Genomic DNA, 13,933 nt, shown 5'->3' on the forward strand with positions numbered 1-13,933 from the left:
GTAGGCTGTGTTTAAAGAAACTGGTCGTTTGAATTTTGGTGCCTGTAGCGCGTCTTCGACTGGTGTGTTTAGCGTCCTATCCTGCCCATACATCAAAAGTGGTCCCGAAGTGGCAACAAATGACGTCACAGAAGCCGGAGTGTACTGTGGAGGTCGCAATCCTGGCGGTTGGCCGTAGAAATGCTGGCGGAAAGCACAAGCGAACGTGAGTGTCACTGTCGTTACGGCGTCTCAACTTCCTGCTGCTATAGCTTCCTTGGACTGTCACAATGGAGAGCGACCTGCAGCAGAACAGGCATCTGCCACATCCACCACAGCTGCTGGGACACCGCCAGGATCGCGACAGCATGACACTTCCATGACGTCATCAAGCAGAAATCGAGGGACCACGTTTTTGGACGTGGTAAACACAACAGTTGGAAACCTTTTCCAGGCACCATAGTTTGAACAAATGACACCGGGAGTCTGGAGAACACGCGCAAACAAACTTTATTTTTCTTTTATATTTTTCCATTTGCTGAAGGTATTGGAACTAATTTAATTAATAAATTGCTAAAACTGAAGATCAATGAACGAGATATTTCTAAACGAAGCCAAAGACTCGTTTACGCGTGGCCGTCAGTCAATGACAATTTCCTTATCCCAACGCAGTTTGAGGATTATAATGGAGGAAAAAAAAATGGGGCTCAGGTGGACATGACTAAAGTGAACTTTAACATGACTGCCTGCCAAAACTAAAACCAAAACTGGTTGCATTTGACTGCCCAAAATTCGGGGTGACACCAACACTGGGAACAACCTTGGTGGTCCGCTGTTGTGTGGCTACAGGGGTAATGGGCATCCCACACACCCCGCAATCTCCCACAGCGGTAATGGGCATCCCACACACCCCGCAATCTCCCATTGTTACTCCACTGGTTAAGGTTACCCCTGTCCTGGCTCGCCTATTAGTGCAAAAGCCCACTGGCCACTCCTTCGAGCCGAGTTTTACAATGCTACTGAGAACAGCCAGCGCCTCAGACTCTGTCAGGATGTTCCACGTAACTGGACCTTCGACAAACTCCAGAGGAGACAACGTGAGGAATCTAAGCTCCGGCAGGAATGGCCTCATGGTCCACTGGAGAGCAGCGGTGGAAGGTACGCCAGTCTCTTTTCCACAACACGCAATCGCCCATGCGTAGACACTCTTGATAACGTCGTATTCCTTGACGCACAACTGAGGGTTCTTCAGTATTGTGAGGACGGTTTCCTTTGACGCGGCGATGAACGCCTTCGACTCCAGTACTTGAACACCGCTCATATTCAGAAACTTGTTGATAAGGTCGTTGAAGTTTGCGAGGTTGCCGTTCTTTGCGGCGTATTCTAAGACGTCGCATACGTCGGTTGACTGCATCGAATTTTTAATAAACCTGTGGCAGGCTTCCACGAGCTCCGACTCCATGTACTTCTCGGCGGCTGTTCGCGTGTGCAGTGCTTGCTTGACGTCGACAAATGTGGCTTTCTGGCTGTAAAGGTACCTGGAACAAAAGCGAATCAAAGGACGTGGTAAGAGGAAACAAAGGTGATGAACTTAATATAGATTTTGCCATATTGCATTTGGGAGGTATCCAGAAGTGCTGGCAGGCGAGCACAGATCTTGATGGAGATAAGAAATGCTGATGCATACCTATTAGTGATGCAAAACTATTGGTAAATTGACTAACGATAGTTTTGGAACTATCGATAGTGTCGCAGAACTATCAATAGTTTTTCAATAGTCGACTATCGATAGTTTTTGATAGTCGAGTATTGAGTTTTTTTAAAGTCGACTATCGATAGTTTTTTTTACAATCGATAGTCAATTTTTGGCAACTATGGAGACTATCGATAGTTTCCATAGCGATAGGTTTGTTGTCTTTTGATACTGATACCTTACGCACAGTTGGACTGCTTTGGACTTGGATAGATTGAAAGTAGTTAAAGTTTTGTTTATTGCTCTGGACAAAAGTTTGCCTCCTCCCCCCCCCCCCCCCCCTTTTCAGCGGCTCTTGGAATTTTCGTGGTTTTGTTTGCGGCTCTTAGGCCGGGTCAGGCTGGCCACCCCTGCTATAGACCAACACGTTAACAAACAAGTTTGTGTTTGCCCGCAACAGGTGTGGGCACTGCGCTTGCATAGAAACCAGATTGGTGTAAAGCGAAGCGTCGGTACATGCGCCGACAGCAGCATCACCGCAGTGATGCGGCGTCAGGGCGGCGTGCTTGCTGTGCAGCGTGTAAATTAACTCTTTTAAAAAGGCAACTCCGATTGATTTTACATATTAAGAAAACAATGCAGTTCTCTTTATTATCGCCTAATAAGACCACATGCCAAATATTTCGATTTAAATCTGTCCTTCCTCCGTTTCCCCTGGTACAGCAGCAAAGGCTATAGAAGCATGAGCTTGTAGCATTGGCAGCTGCCCTTAAAGGGACACTGAAGGAGTATTTATGCTCGCCAAGGTTTTTAATGCGAGAGCATTAACTGTCCCATGGAGCGGAGCCGGCGGCGTCTGTAACCGCGAAAAATGGCAAATAAATTCCCATTTTCCCACTGGCTGAGCGAAACGGCATATAAAGTTTCATTGGCTGCAACACGTTATAGTTCCAAGGGACGCCTTCCTAAGAGAAGGCCCTTTCCTGGTGCTGCGGCCCGCACGCCAATAAAAGGGAGAGGGTGGCGCACGTGAGGCCGCCGCGCTCGCCCCTTTCGGGTCACGTGTCAGGCATGGCTGGAGGCCGGAGAGGGAGTGGGAAATTCCCACTCCCTCTCTCTGTGCACTACTGTATCACGTGCTCTACGCTCTGTTTTCAGCAATGTCGCGCTGCCCGGCCGGCCTCTGCGGAGGACAGCGGGTTGCGCTGCTTGTAGGAATGCGCTGCGTGTAGGACTCAAAATCAAACGTTTAGTGTTTATACAGTGTAAGGTTGGTCTGCCAGGATGAGGCGACACTGGTTTACACTGCAGATGAGCAATTTTGCCAGTGCAGTACGACTGCTAACCTGGGGTCTTTAACGTGCTCACGCAGTAGTGATACACGACCGCACGCCGGTACGATGCTCATCCAGATCGAAACGGGCAGGGGTGGGGCTCGAACCCAGGATCCCTGGGTTCTGCAGCGCGAGCTTTCGCTCCACGCGCGTCGAGCTGGGTGTGCGCTTCAGCCCACTCGGCCACCGATCCCCCCTGCGTGTAGGACTACTTTCGCATTCGTACACATAAGCACTCTTAAGTGTCCTCCTGTCATTTTTTATTTGTACATTACTTATGAGAGCCCAACTACCCAGAACACAATTTGCGGCTCGAAATTCGTTTTCTTTCCGCCCAAAAATTGCTGATCGAGAACTGGCCGGTTCGAGTCTCACTCACTCTCTTCTCCGTGGTCACGTGCCGTTCTCTATGATTTAGACAGAACCACCAAATATAATCAAAGTCGTGCATCATCGAAGGCACACACTCAATATTAAAGATAGGAAAGAAATATGATACTCATATTTTGTGGCTTCTAAAAAACTGCAAATCTTGATTAAAAAGAAAAAGCTGCACAACCACAAATTTTTAGCCAACACTCTTCTCGATATTTCTTCTTCCCCCTCAGTCCAGTTTCGGTATTGAGCAGTTCCTTTTTTTTTTACTTTATTAAAAATATATGTAGTATAAACGAGGTAAGTTCATTTCCTGATTTTTTTTTTTTTTTTTTAATGTAAACTTTTACCAGCAGCTTGCACCTGTGTAGTAAATCGCAGCGCGATCCGTTGAGAAACCTATTTTCGCGGGCAGCTTAAAGTGCCTTACAAACGTTATTTCATACGCTGTGGGTCAAGAAATCGGGACTAGCTCATCCCGCTCCCGCAACACCCTCCACTCTTCGCACTCTAGCGGAGCAAACGCTGGAAAGAAGGGGCGAGGAGGAACTCTCATCCTCTCCAGCGTTCACTTTGCTAACCTGAAGCGTGGTGGAGGGCGTTGTGGAAGGAGCTTGTCCTGGTGTCTTAACCTGCATCGGTCTATGCGCCGAGAAACTAAGGGAGTGGAGACGAGAGCGCACAGGAACCTTGGAACGCAGAGCTTTGATAGGAGTGATTAGAGGGTAGACCTAAAGTCAGATGGCCCCTGCACTCGTCGAACGCGTTGGAACACGAAAGCAGTGATGTGATTGCTGCGCCAAACTGCGCCAAGGGGCTAACCCTGCTACATCCTGCTACATTTTGCCAAAATATGGGAAATCTGCGCCAAGCCTGCGCCAAAGGACCAGTTTTGGTCGCATTTCAAAACTGAAACTAAACTGAGTACCATAACTGAGTATGCGTGAGCTAGGCGGCGCAAGCGGCCACCCGACACAAAGTACTCTGCATCAATCGTGACATTGTAACCTTGGAGCCGGGGAAAAGGATGGACATAGGACAGGCAAAAAACTCCAATGTCAGTATTGAACCAGCTTGCCTGCACCCTTGCTTTAGTTACATCAATCGCCCATCCAGTCTCGCATATTGTTTCCCGCCGTCTCTTTCGCGCTCTCAACGTCTCGTAAATGTCGTCTTTTTTTTTTTTTTTTTTTTTTAGTTTTACAACGATAGATGCGGGCGTGTGCGGACGCTCCGGCGGTAACGTGCTGGGTACCAGCCATGCCGTCACACTGAAACGAAATTACGTTTTTGCGCGGCGGGAATTACTTTTTGAGCTGAAGCACTCGCTTCTGCAAGCAACGGCCGTGGGAAAACTATATTTGGTCCTGCCTGCCAGTCCGCACGTCGCTACAGATATGGAGCTTCCTAAGCTGAAACATAAGGACAGCCGCATGTTCATCAACATTCCTGTTCTTGTTTAAAACATACGCTACTACAAAAAATCCCTCATTAGTTCGAAGACTGCTGTGTCTAAGTATTGATTACCTAGGTTTCCCTTGGTTGACTTTCTTTGGAGAGGGACCCCGGTACATGAAAAATCTGTCGCGAAAGAAAGTTGATGAAGAGAAGTGAACCAAAGCAAAGAAGGCAAGGTCGGCACGCTGAACCCGCACAGCGCGCTTGTTTGTCTCAAGTTCAGTCGTTGCACACAGCGCTCGAAGAACTTTTTGACCCTGACTCGCGATGTCCTGCCGTCCTGCATCGATGCGCTCAGGTTCTTTTTTTTTTTTGTATGTTTAGCTTGTACCTCGCCTACCGGCCTTGTAAGCACACGCCGCTGGACTGTCTTTTGTCGCATGCTGGGCAGTTACATTTTACATACATTTTTGGAGACCAGTTGGCGACGGAGCGGAGTGGCATGGTTTCGGTTTCGATCGAACAGCCGTCTCCGCTCGCGCGACGAAGCATGTGCAGCTGCAAGCCTGCTGAAGTTGCCCTGACGTGCATGCGAACATCATTGCACAACAGAGGCACCGGCCGGGACGCTTGCAGTCCACTGTTTTACGTTTACTTTTGACGAAAGTCTGGCACGTCGGGAATCGGTGAAACGGTGCGAGGCGGTTTTTCAAAATTTTTTGGCAACGCTCAAAACACTGTACATTGTGGGGTGTCTCAATGTTTCTTTGGAGACATTAAAAGTGGACATTAATTACTAGCCTAAGCCAAAGCGAAGCTTGCAGCAGCTTTGCAGAAAGCTTTGAAAAGCAAAAAGTACCCAACATTGCCTCCTCTTTTACTACCTTCTGTTGTGTTCTCTTTTCTGCCCCAGTCTCAGGTTTACAATCATGTTCAACTTACACCAGCTCGCCTGCACTCTGACTATTTTTTCGTAAAAAGTACCCACTAGTCGTACAGCACCATTTTCTTGTGTGCAATTTCGCATTGCACTGCAGTTGTTACGTGTTTCATCAGTCGGGGACTGCTTCCATTTATTATATTATATAACTAGTCAATCTAATGCTGGGATATTTACTACTAAGCTGGTCATTTTCAAACAATTTGTAATATGTGAAGTTTAGTTCAAATAAATTTGAATTTGTGAAGTTTGGTTCTAATCTATCTATTGTGGGTACATATATAGGTATCATTTAACTGAAGCATTGCAAAATCTGTCATGTCATTGACATTTCAGTTACATCTTGAAGGACTCCTAAGTGGTCGAACTTGACTATAATTCGTTTATTTCAGCGAGCAAAGTGCCCTTCGTTTGTCCAGCACGTAAAACGAATATTTTTATTTTTTTAAGAATATCTGCTCCGAAAGCCATTTTTGGTGCTCCGAAACACTGTTCTGGCTGCTCCAAAAGCCACTTTTGCTGCTCCAAAACACTGTTTTGGCTGCTCCGAAAGGTGCTCCAAAATGGCTTAGGCCAATCACATCACTGCGAAAGCCAAACACCGCGGACGCCTGCATTCTAATGCGTTCAATGAGTGCAGTGGAAATAAAAGCGCTAGCTTTAGGGCTATCCACTAATCAATCCAGCCAGAGCTCGGCGTTTTGATGCTTCTGCAAGCTCTCATCACCTCCTTCCCTCAGTTTCTAGGTGCATAAAATTCCTGTTTTCGGAATTTATTTCTTGCAAAACTAGGAGGGCTTTTTTTTTTTTTTTAATCTTTAGTTTATACTGTAGCGAAACGTTGAAGTTTATCGGAATTTCTTTCCTTTAAATTTATAAGTTTTCCGAAATTCGGAGCTTCATTTTGCTCCATCCCCAATTTACCCACATTCAAACAAAACAGAAAATATCTGTACTTCCAGTGTCTTTGAAACTTGCAAACAACAGTTCCCTCACTAGACATCCTTCAATATAAATAGAAATGTTGACAAGTCTCAAAAGTTACCGGCCATTCCAATATCGTAAAAATAAAGATTCTATAAATTGACAGGACAAACAGTTTATCATGATGACCAATGCAATCCTCACGGCTCAGCGAGAGCATAAAGTAGAAGTGAGCAAAGACCGGGGAATTTTATTCTAAAAGCGGCGAAAGGCCCTAGAGAGGCACTAACGGTAAACAGATCTGTGGCTAGCCCATATGACCTGGCACACGAGTATATACGTGAAGAGGCACTAACGGTAAACAGATCTGTGGCTAGCCCATATGACCTGGCACACGAGTATATACGTGAAGAAATGATACATGCATGTAGATACATATGTGTGAGGATTAAGCTATTATGATTGTTAGCATTAAGAGTATTGTCGTTTACTTGAGGAAAGCAGAAAATCCATCCGGATGCAAGTCGGTGACGCGAACTTGGTTCTTCTCGGGCAGACTTCCGTAGAACATGGTTTCGAAGACCTCGTTGCGCATGGCAAGAACCATCTTGTGGGCCTTGAAGCTCTTGGGTGGGTCGGAGCCATGCTCCACCAGGAACTCAACATCGGTGTGCCTGCCCTCCGTGAAGAAATGGAGGTCGTCTCTCTTTGGTGCTGCGACATTGACTGGCTTCGCCATCTGAAACGACATTGTGCAGCCACGTACGAGTTACAAATGCGCCTGCAGCCCGTTCCACATCCTCCACCAGCCAGTGTTCCTTTGCCATGAGCAATTAATTGGCTACCGAGGCGCACGTTTCGCTGACGTGAGTGGGAACCGGTGCGTATACTGCTCACCCGCAAGGACAAGACAGGCCAAACGCGGACAAAGCACATCTTAATCTGAGCAGGCCAGGCAATTGAGTGATCGCCCCTCGCAGGTCCTGGGCAGCGCCGTTTTTTTTTTCTTCCACAGGCGTATACATGTCACGTAACACGCCACGGATACAGCAGGCTAGAGGTGCTAAAGTAACTCTAACCTTCTCTAGCAAAAATCTTTCTCAAACTATGGAGCTAAGTATTTACTAGAGAGGTGCGGTTAAAGGTCCCTGCAATCATTTTTAGGGGTCTAACTTTTTTGCCATTTCCACGTCTCTTGGGGTCCCGGCAAGCCAGTGGGCACAGAGAGAGCAACTAAATATCGGTGTGTCATATTTTAACCGGACGACGCGGAAACCTCCTCCACCTACGGGGTCGACCCGCAGTGCCGTAAGCGCGCGATATGTGACGCCTTTGGTCCTGTCGTTACTACTGGTCAGAGCCGCTAAAAGCTTTTTTTTAGTCGAAATGCAAAATATAGTTGTCGCAAACCGTTTCAATTATCTATGAAAGTAGTTTTTGTTCAGTATTTTATATCAGAAAAGAAACAAATGCAGTTTTTAAAGTACGGAAACGAGAAACGACTCGTCGACATACCCGCCACCAAGCGGCGGAAAAAACAGCGCATACTAGAAAGGGATAGTGGGATGAGGCACGCACGAGCAGCGAGCATAGAAAGGCCCCGGATGTATGCGGTGGCGCTGCGGTCGTATACCGGCTCGAGGATCTGACCGGTTCCGAGCCTTCCGAAGGCCTTCGGCGCAGATGTGGCTGCCGATTTTGCCATTTGGCGGTATGGCAGCGCGAAGGGGCTCCCGTTCTGAACTGATCCTTCCCTGTGTTTGCGGTCATTTGAGGCCAATGAAGTGTTATGCCGAATTAGTCTTTAATTGCGCAGCAAATGCAATGCGAGCCGCCCTGGCCACCCGCTTCATACAACCTACCCAATGCTTTAGTGGTGCCCTCTCGAGCCGTCGACAGGGAGTGCGGCTGCCGTGAGAGCTCGATGAGCTCACTACCCCTCCTTTAGTTCACCGCCACTCAAGCCAAGACCTACGACTTCATGAAGGAGGCTATTTTATGTTTGTTTTTGTAAGTTTAATTTGCCCATACCTTTGAAAATAAAGCGAAATTCGAGAAAAGAGAAGTTTCATTAAGTTACTACGTTCAGTGCGCTCAGGTTCAGTGCAAATTAAAAACAAGTCAAGAAGTTGTTGCAGGGCCTTAAGCAACAAAAGAACTGCAAAGGTTAGAAGGGAGCATGACGCTGCAAGAATGCTCCACGAAGGCGCGCGCAGAAGCAGCTTGCTCCTGCTGCGAGCAGCGAGCTTCCTCGCATAGCTCATGCTGAGCCAATGAAAGTGGTTGTGATAGAACTTCCAGCGCACCACCGGCGTAGCGTCGGAGCTTGGGTTGTGCATGGCGGGGGTCAAACACATTGGAGTAGGATGCACACCCTCGCAGCGCCCTACTCTCCTCCAACACGCAGTTTTATCAGTTTCAAAAGGCATCCAGGAGGCGCAGCATATGTATTGACGGCCTAATTTACGATGGTCACGAGATCCGCTGTTCGCATTTCATTCGAACCCGATAGTATGGCGAGGCTCCAAAGATTAGATTAAGCAGAATCAGTGTGAGGTAAGCGGATTGTCTGAGTGTTAACAAAAAATTGAAATTGAATTGAGATAATAACATCAAAGATGAGGTGCTTCCATTGGAAGGTTAAAAGGCGCGAACTGAAACAGGATGAAAACAGACACACGTACGACATGGCGCTAGTTTCAGCGACGGTGTCACCGCCCTGGCGGCCGGTGGCCAAAAGAGAAAGAGGGGGATAGGTTCGCTGGGCGTTGGCTTCGTGTAAATGTGTTGGCCGCGAACGCAGGCTTATAAACTTCGGCAGCAAGAATATTACGCGGCTCTAGTGTTCCGGTATGAGCAACAGAGGTACCACGATCTGCTACGACTAGCTACGACCACCCGCCGCAGCGATGCAGGCATCGAAGGAGCACAACCTGTGACCTTACGCAGTCAATCGCCGTCGCCCGACGATGATCGTTTGGCATTCAGGGCTTTCCGCCCTGGGTTCTTCGTTTGTACTTGGAACCGAGTATTATTTTCTGTGCTTGTGTATGTGCACAGTGGCTGGATATGGACCTCATAGAGCAGTTCTTCAGACTCAACAGCGACTCAAAGTTGACGGCGGAGGGGCTTGCAGCAACGCTTTCGGTTGGTGCACGGGTGTGACGACTACACGGATAAATTTTAAGATTGCTGCTAGCAAGGTGGGCCATAGTCGCTCTATGTTGACACGATTTTGAGTGTAAGTACTCCGTGCAAAGGCGAATCTATCGCGTTTCTAATCTGCCTTTTTTTGTTGTTGTTTTTAGCACGCACGACCGACTGTTAAGCAAATGCTTCTGTACCGATCACGGAGTGAATGTCTTCGGCCTTACATTGCGGAACGCCCAATAAAAAGTCATATTCGTTCAGCAAGAAAAGTTCCCTTTCGAGTGACCTTCTTTGATTGATAATTTCTCCCGTACTTAAGTGCTTTAATCAACACGATTGATTAAGTTTGCTTCCCTAGTTAGGACATTTTTGTGCCACATGCGGCACTAATGCTTGGCACGATGTATGCCACTGGTGGTATTGTGAATTGGTTTACTTCCAAAGCTAACAGTGCTTCAGGTGGGACCATTCAATTTGCTAAAAATCTGATATGGGAATACGTTGCGCCACGTGACTAGCTTAGTTTCCGCGAATGCCACCAGTCTAGCGCTCCCCGGAGAAAGCCGCACGCGCGTTATAGACAAGCGTGATTAGCACTGTACGTCAACGAAGTTCCGCCCACCACTTTTCGTCGATTAACTTTTTTAGCGAACGGCATACCCATATGTGTCAGCGCAGAAATCACATTTGGGCATGATAGTGGGCGACTCCAATGATTAGATTAAGCAGAATCAGTGTGAGGTAAGCGGATTGTCTGAGTGTTAAATAAAAATTGAGTTGAGGTAACATCAAAGATGAGGTGCTTCCATTGAAAGGTTAAAAGGCGCGAACTGAAACAGGACGAAAACAGGCACACGTACGACATGGCGCTTGTCCGTGTCGTACCTACATGTCTTTTTATAGCGAAGCTGTTTATGGCTAGGGTTCCGTGGATTGTTCATGTGCGTCAACAAAAACTCGCACCGTTCTCTCTTTGTCATTCAAAACGCTTGCGTGCCTAGTTTCTTCCGCTTTCCCGGAGTGGTGGTCCCGTTGCGCGTGTCTACTTTCCGCCGGTTCCTCGGTGTGGCGACAGTCGTCCACGCAAATGTATATGAAAAAGAGAAAGACAAGTTGTCATTCTCCATTTTCAAGTTCACTTCTCTCGTCGTAATGGGGAGCGCGTCTACGAAGTCTGCGTACCTTTCGTCACAATGACCACCGATCAGGACAATAATTGTGTTCGTACCGAATTTGTTAAAAATTCTGTGTCACGTCTGTGTCGTGTGCTAAACAGCTTCACTGGTCATCCACCTTTAGTGGAATGGCTCATGATTTTTTGTCGTGTTTAAGTTCACGCCTTTTAATCTTTTAATTGATATGTACTTAACTGGCCCCAACCAAAGTTTCACTGAGGTACTTCCCCGCGAACTATGTTGCCTGCGAGCAATCGAGCATCTGTCTATTTTGGTCGGTGTCCGCAGTAGAAGTGTTCTAGCACTTATGTATCGAGAAAGGGCCCTAGACTAAAACGCCGTTCGACGAAACTACACATCGTCGAGGTCACCGCACCTCCCCTTCTCAAACGCCACTCGCAAAGGTAAGAGATTGAATTCCGTGTCAAATGAAAGGAACAGTTTCGCACCGCACTCACCCGACATCCGCGAACCCGTGGTTCCGATGAATTCAGTTGCCACGATGTCGCAGCCGCACGCCCGTGGAATCCGAAACTATGTGTAGCCTGCCGTCTCAGGTGTTCACGACGGGCCCGTCGCCGCTTGCGTAATGTCAGATAAGCGAAAACCCCTCTTTCACCTCCTTTCCCTCCCGCGCCTGGTTTAGTGCCACTTTGGATGTCCGAAGGATGGCGAGATGGATACGGCCCTATCAGCGGCACTGAACATCCTTCCTGGGTGTCTCTCTTGGTGTCGCCCAGATATTTTTTTTCCAAGTTCCCAGTGGTGTTCCACACGAAATTCGTACTTGATCTCAGGATCCAATTCATTTTTATTGGAATTGGCTTTAAATCGGCTATGGGCTGTGTTCCAAAATTTACTCGATCCGACTCCGGAGTAAAAGTTTCGTACCGTGGCGTTCCAAAACTTACTCGAGCTTACTCGATGACGTCAGAACTCGCGTTCCAGAAGCGGGTTGTTTACTCCGGAGTAATTACTCGCGCTACCCTCCTCGATCGGGGGGTAAAGTCGGATCAAATCGAGTAAATACGTCACGTGATCTGTTTGTCGTCTGCTTTCTGCGCCGACAGCCGTCAAAGCTCGCTTGCTCCATTGGTTTCGGTGGCGGACGTTCGAAATGACAAAGAATTAGGTGATGCATGTGTGGTTATTGCGATTTGCTGCTGTGTGTGTAATGTGCGGTGGCACATTACGCGCGCGGTACAGCACCCTCGCGCTGTACCGCTACACCGTGTGGAATATATTTCTGCAAAACATAATCGGTGCAAATTACAATGCGTGGAATATATGCGTTTAGGGCACCGTGACTAGAATTGCAGCGATCGCGCTGATTAATAAAAACACATTTTTTATGTCTAGCTGTAAGGAGTAAGTAATTTTGATCTCAATATACAGCTCAAAACGAAGGTGAGTAAAAGGAGCTGGTGGATCCACCTCAAAATACACCGCGTCGTCATTAACATTACCGTTCTTCGGGTGCTTCCTCCATGATCAAAAGGATCGTCTCGATCGTCTGCTATTTTCTGCCGTCGCTGCTGCGATGGCAGAAAAGCCGAAGCCAATCCTCGTAGTATCCAGGTGATTATCATGGCCGTTCCAAAATCGAGTCGCGGATCGTTTACTCGCGATGTCACGTGGTATTACCCGCTGACGTAGGAGGCAGGTTACTCGGGTAAGATTTGGAACATAGCCCAGAGCAGCCAAAGCTTTGCCAACACTGGAAACAGTGTTGCCAGATGGAGAAAAAAAAAGTCAGCAGATTGATCCCCAAAAAGTCAGTAGATTTGCACAAAAATCAGTAGATTCCACGAAATATGTGTTTTGCCATGTTTTGCTATCTCCATTAATACACACTTCGAAGAAATAATATAGAGTAACAAATAACATGGTAATAAACACAAATAAAAAAAAACAAAAAAACAAGACGAGTTCTTGAGTAACTTTATATAAAGGACAAATTAAAATGGCTCCATAAATGTTTTGGTTTTAGTCATTATTGACTGTTTCGAGCATTATTCTTTGAAATCGAGACTGAGGGCACTTTTGGGATCACAGATGAAGGCGATAGTGCGACGTTCACCTGTCGATATTATTGAAACGAAACCGAAACAAGACGCTCCGGCAAGTGCGCGCGAACATGTCCAATGGAAGTCCTCTGCATGCTGCCATCTTTCCTTACTGGGCTGTGGAAGGTTTTTGAAGCAATGCTGTTGGTCCGGAGCACTGTTGAGGCTACGCGTCGTCTGCTACGGGCTTATTTCTTTTTCGCCTGACCCAAAGTTTGCGTTCAAACGTGGAGAAACTTCATTCGTTAGCTTTTTAAGATACCGAGGAATAGGATTAAATCATTTTCTTGCCACAGCCTGCCAAATAAAAAAAAAAAAATAACTGAAATTTGGATGTCGATCCCATGCATTCCGCCGAATGAATGCATGAAAATTGCGGCTCTCTCCGCTCAACTCAAAGCTATTCTAGTAGATTGTATAGGAGCAGCCGAGAGTTCAGGCGCATGCGCAAACACCTCTCGCTCTGCGCCGCGGGCTGATTGGCTCACTCGGGAGAGGGTCGTTACGGCGAGATCATAGGCTAGCCAAACTCTCTCAATATATGGCTCTGGCCCGGATGTCACCGTCGAACCTGCCCAACCTGACGAACCTGCTCTGGGTGAATAGATAGATGAATATAAGGCTACGTCACTCGAATAGGACGGGCTTCTGGGCCATCTAGCCAGTGCTTCGCTTTTAATTCTGGGACATTATAAGTTTCCTTTGATGGGCGACACTGGGAACTGAAGGGGCCACATAATAAATTTTTAATATGTTTACTAAAAAAAAGTCAGTAGATTTTCTTGTTTTTCAGTGAATCAGTAGACCCGGACCGAAATCAGTAGATCTACTGATAAATCAGTAGACCTGGCAACACTGACTGGAAAGGACTGGAAATGCTGGAAACTTCTCGGAGAACC

General features: G+C 47.2%; 1 protein-coding gene across 2 annotated transcripts; it reads right to left on the reverse strand.

Annotated features, from left to right (window-relative positions):
- Nucleotides 1-470: 470 nt before the first annotated feature.
- Nucleotides 471-11,668, reverse strand: LOC8023756 (BTB/POZ domain-containing protein 6). 2 transcript variants are annotated; one of them, XM_042286155.1, is made up of 3 exons: nucleotides 11,427-11,668; nucleotides 7,135-7,382; nucleotides 471-1,517 (listed from the first exon to the last, which is right to left on the reverse strand). In XM_042286155.1, exons 2-3 carry the CDS (start codon nucleotides 7,380-7,382, stop codon nucleotides 713-715), a joined length of 1,053 nt encoding a protein of 350 aa, XP_042142089.1. In that variant the 5' UTR covers nucleotides 11,427-11,668; the 3' UTR covers nucleotides 471-712. The 2 variants fall into 2 exon arrangements, with proteins under 2 accessions (XP_042142089.1, XP_042142088.1); XM_042286154.1 differs by lacking the exon at nucleotides 11,427-11,668 and having other exon boundaries at nucleotides 7,135-7,394.
- Nucleotides 11,669-13,933: the final 2,265 nt, after the last annotated feature.

The sequence above is a fragment of the Ixodes scapularis genome, unplaced genomic scaffold (genome assembly GCF_016920785.2).
Source record: "Ixodes scapularis isolate PalLabHiFi unplaced genomic scaffold, ASM1692078v2 PGA_scaffold6__148_contigs__length_123643588, whole genome shotgun sequence".
Taxonomy (NCBI): domain Eukaryota; kingdom Metazoa; phylum Arthropoda; class Arachnida; order Ixodida; family Ixodidae; genus Ixodes; species Ixodes scapularis.